Source organism: Rhodamnia argentea, chromosome 2, assembly GCF_020921035.1.
Source record: "Rhodamnia argentea isolate NSW1041297 chromosome 2, ASM2092103v1, whole genome shotgun sequence".
NCBI classification, from domain to species: Eukaryota; Viridiplantae; Streptophyta; class Magnoliopsida; order Myrtales; family Myrtaceae; genus Rhodamnia; species Rhodamnia argentea.
This window is the reverse complement of record NC_063151.1, coordinates 10565226-10567526: the sequence shown is the minus strand read 5'-3', so window position 1 is coordinate 10567526 and position 2301 is coordinate 10565226. Positions and strand designations below refer to the sequence as shown.

General features: G+C 46.1%; 1 protein-coding gene across 1 annotated transcript; it reads right to left on the bottom strand.

Annotated features, from left to right (window-relative positions):
- Positions 1–365: 365 nt before the first annotated feature.
- LOC115754158 lies at positions 366–1961 on the bottom strand. The gene has a single exon (XM_030693121.2). It carries the CDS (start codon positions 1959–1961, stop codon positions 366–368), a length of 1596 nt encoding a protein of 531 aa, XP_030548981.2.
- Between the last annotated feature and the right edge of the window lie 340 nt (positions 1962–2301).

Here is a 2301-nt window from a genome sequence, read left to right as displayed (position 1 = left end):
GATTCAATGACTTTGACCGAATTGAAAAAAAAAAAAGGAAAACCCTCTTGAAACCTCCTTCATCTCTCACTCTTTACCAGCCATCATGCTTTGCCCTACGTTGTTGGAGAAAGGCTTGCAACGATGAAGGACTCGATCCATGATTACTCCACATTCAAGAAGAGACCCAAAAAACCATATGAGAAGAGGAAGAAACTAGCTAGTTTATTTGCACTGACCTCCAAGCCCTAATTATCAAGAGTTCCTAAGGAAATATCAAACTATTCTCATTTGACTGATACTTGTTTGTGAGCTGTTAAGCTTGCAAGAACATGGATATACAGCCAATTGAAGATGAAGCCATACTTACAGTCAAGAGAGAACCATCATCCCTCTTGCTCATCCTGCTCCGTAGGCGGAAGCTTGTTGAGGTCAATGGCAAGCATCTTGCGACCCGATGCCTGCACCGAGGGTGGGCCATCTCCGCTGTCTCCATAGCATTTGGCATCTGCGCTGCCATCATCCTCCGGTTCTTGGGTCGCGGTTGCAGCGATTGATCTGAACTCATCGGCTTCTTGATCCACCGATGCAGATCCTTCATGATCATCTCCACTTCGGCTCTTCTTGATGGTGACCTTGTTGTGGCTGGACATGTGACCACCCAAGCCTTGGTGGGTCGAGAATGATTTATCGCATATGTTACACTTAAACCTCTCAGATGTCTGGGAAATCTTCCGGCTACGGCTAATGCACCGAGCAATGCCATCTGCTCCTGCTTCCGAATTTCCGGGCAATCGCTTCCTTTTCTTCTTTGCAATGTTTCCCTTCTCAAAGGGAGTATTTAGCTCAACCTGATCCTGTGTCACTTTGTATTCACCATCCTTACAATTCGACTCAGCTACATTACTCCTCTCATGACTGTATCCTTTGTCATCATCAGCTACATTACTCCTCTCGTGACTGTATCCTTTGTCATCATCACAACCTTGAAACTCGTCCATCTTCTCCTTGCCTTTGCCCTCTCTCACTTTTGTTTTATAGGCTGAATTCACTTTCTTCACTTTCTTATCAGATGGGGATGACTCCATCTTTTGCATCTTGGACATGCTGACCAATTCGGGACAGGCTCGAGCATCTTCGTACTCGCCCTTTATCACCTTCTCGGCATTGCAATTATTGCCTCGAGCCGACTTGCTTTCTGGGCCAGTTGTGCTTGATGGATTGCTAAAAGGGTGATTCCCTTTAGCAAGCAACAAGAGGTTATCACTAGCTTCTAGCTCCAGGTCACTAGATACCCAATCAGACCGAACCGGACTCGAAGACAAACCCGGGAAGTCGTCAACAGTGGAGGACAGTTTATTTCTCCTCTTGCCAATGACCCCCCACTCCGATGTGGATCGCGGAGCTGGCGATGATATCTGGCTAGTATCATCAGGATCCCCATCACGAACCCCGCAAGTGCCAGCGGCGGACTCCAGTACAGCGACCAACATGCTGCGGTTTGACCTCGTAGGGGGATGAATTCCCCTCCACTCCCTCTCAGGGTGGGATCTCATGTGCCCAAACAAGGACTTCATCGAAGGGAAAGTCTTCCCACAGATCGCACAAGTTGCATCGGAATCATCCTTAGGCTCGTCGACACCAGCACTCTTCTTGAGCTTGGGTTTGTAAATCTTCTTGTGGGGAAATCGGTGATGTCTCTTGCTTGCTTGCGTGTGAATCCTCTTGTGGCCTCCCAATCCTTTTCCTGTACTGAACGTTTTATTGCAGAAATCGCAGACATAAACCTTCCTGGTCTTTAATTGATCGTCGTTGCCATGCATGCTGGTTTCTTCAGCATTAGACCAATTGACCGCCGTCGGCATCTTCAGCTTTATGTACAACCTCCCTTTCGTGAGATCGACCGGCTTGTTCTCTCCGGCGTTGTCCTTCTCCTTGTCGTGAAAGTCTAGACACAACTGAGTATCCTGATCTTCATCCATTGATAGAAAACCCTAATTAAAAAAACTGAACCCAGATAAAAAAAAAGACGTAAAGAGACGTAACTAAAACGAAGGTTGAAATCATGAGCACACAACTTGTGATGACAAGGAGAAAAAAAAATCGACTTGAATCCGAAATGTTCTAAACAGCAAGACAACGAGGCATATAAGATCAAGAGCACATAAAATTAGCCGAGACGAAAAGTTTGGAACTCACCTGATCGAGGGTTGATCTCTTCTGTGAACGAGAAGAGATGGCAAAGATGGGATTTTCCCTTTTTTTTCTGATAAAGACTACCAACTGAGCTGATAGAAAGAAGAAGAAGAGAAGATGAAGCAG